This window comes from Chrysochloris asiatica, unplaced genomic scaffold (genome assembly GCF_000296735.1).
Source record: "Chrysochloris asiatica unplaced genomic scaffold, ChrAsi1.0 scaffold00054, whole genome shotgun sequence".
In the NCBI taxonomy this organism is placed as follows: Eukaryota; Metazoa; Chordata; class Mammalia; order Afrosoricida; family Chrysochloridae; genus Chrysochloris; species Chrysochloris asiatica.
In genome coordinates, this window is record NW_006408572.1 from 3,128,681 (window position 1) to 3,130,183 (window position 1,503).

Below are 1,503 nucleotides of genomic sequence, written 5' to 3' on the forward strand. Positions count from 1 at the left end.
AGAAGGGAGGGTTGCACATGCAAAAATCATAGATTATCTCAGATTCTTCTTTAAGAGCATCCATCAGGAGGGTCTTCTGGGGTACTTTAACCACTAGGAGAAAAGTATTAGTGCTATGGGGTTTAAAAATATGTCCACAAATTCTGACACGCCTCCATTCAATAGGTAAAAGTTTCATTTCCTGCTCCTTGAGTACAGGCTCTTACATCACACAGAATCTGATGGAAATGACAGGATGTCACTTTCGAGGCTAAGTCACAGAAAGCATCGTGGCCTCCTCCTTACTTGATCTCTTGCTCTAGGGGAAGTCAGCTGATACACTGGTGACACATGGAGAGATCTATGTGGCTATGGACTAAGGCTTCCTATTAATAATAGTCATGTAAGCGAGCCATTTCAGAAACAAGTCTCTAACCTCAGTCAAGCCTTCATATAACTGCAGCTCTAGCTGACCTCTGACTGCAACCTCCTGAGACTGAATTTGAACCAGCAAGCTAAGCCATCCATAGCCCAATTCCTGGCCCATGGAAATGATGAGAAAATAACTGCTTCAGGATGCTAAAGTATGTATTTATTGTACAGCAATGGATAATTAAAATAAATGCATTAACAAGATTAATATCGCTTGTCTCAATGATATGTTTAACACTAAAAGAAGCCTTAGAAGAAACAACAACAACAACAACAAACTTTAAGAACAGCTATACATGTAATATGCACAAAAAAGTTACTGATCACTAATGGGATTTGGCTGCTTCTACAATTTCTGGTGTGGTAGCACAGAATAAACGCTGTACAGATAACCACTAGGCCAGCAGTTCAAACCCACCAGTTGCTCCTTGGGAACCCTCTACAAAGTCGCTGTGAGTGAAAACCAACTCACTTAACAACAACAACCACAATTTCTGGTATGGTGCTGTAGGATAAGCACTGAACCACTAACTGCAAAGTCAGATTCAAACCCACAAGCCAGTCCTGTTGCTGTTGTGATGTGCTGTCGAATTGGTTTCAACCCATAATGACCCTGTATATAGGATTTCCAAGGAGCAGCTCTAGGCATAGAGCTATATAGAGTTGCTATGATTCTGAACCGACTCAACAGCATTTTACAACAACAACCACAATTCCATGTGCTGAAGAAAAAAAAGACAGCATAGTTTAATCAGCAGTAGGCTTTCTTCCTTTTAATATTTTGACCATGTTACTTTATATATTTACTATATTTTTAAGTTAATTCAGGTACCAAAACAGCAATCCCCATTATAATGTAACAGGTTTTAAAAATTACCAAAGTTGTATAGTAAAGTAAAAGATAATTAAAATAATGAAGTGAGTTAAATTATAAAGACAAGTTAATAAAGACAATTTGAAAAGGATATCTATTCTGTGGAGCTAACCTTTTATGAGGTCAGATAAATTATTCTGTTCCACATTTTTCTTTGCATAGTTGAAGCACATATCATCCACTTCCGTTGCAAGGAAATACCAGCCATTTAAGGTTGC

At 38.1% G+C, this 1,503-nt stretch overlaps 1 protein-coding gene across 1 annotated transcript in view; it reads right to left on the reverse strand.

Moving 5' to 3' along the window:
- Nucleotides 1–1,503, reverse strand: part of METTL16 (methyltransferase like 16) — an 80,799-nt gene that overhangs the window by 41,754 nt on the left and 37,542 nt on the right. The window contains exons 3-4 of the mRNA XM_006863457.1: nucleotides 1,398–1,499; nucleotides 1–93 (exon numbers count right to left, since the gene is read on the reverse strand). Coding sequence (XP_006863519.1) covers nucleotides 1–93; nucleotides 1,398–1,499 — 195 coding nt within the window. The remainder of the gene's footprint in view (nucleotides 94–1,397; nucleotides 1,500–1,503) is intronic.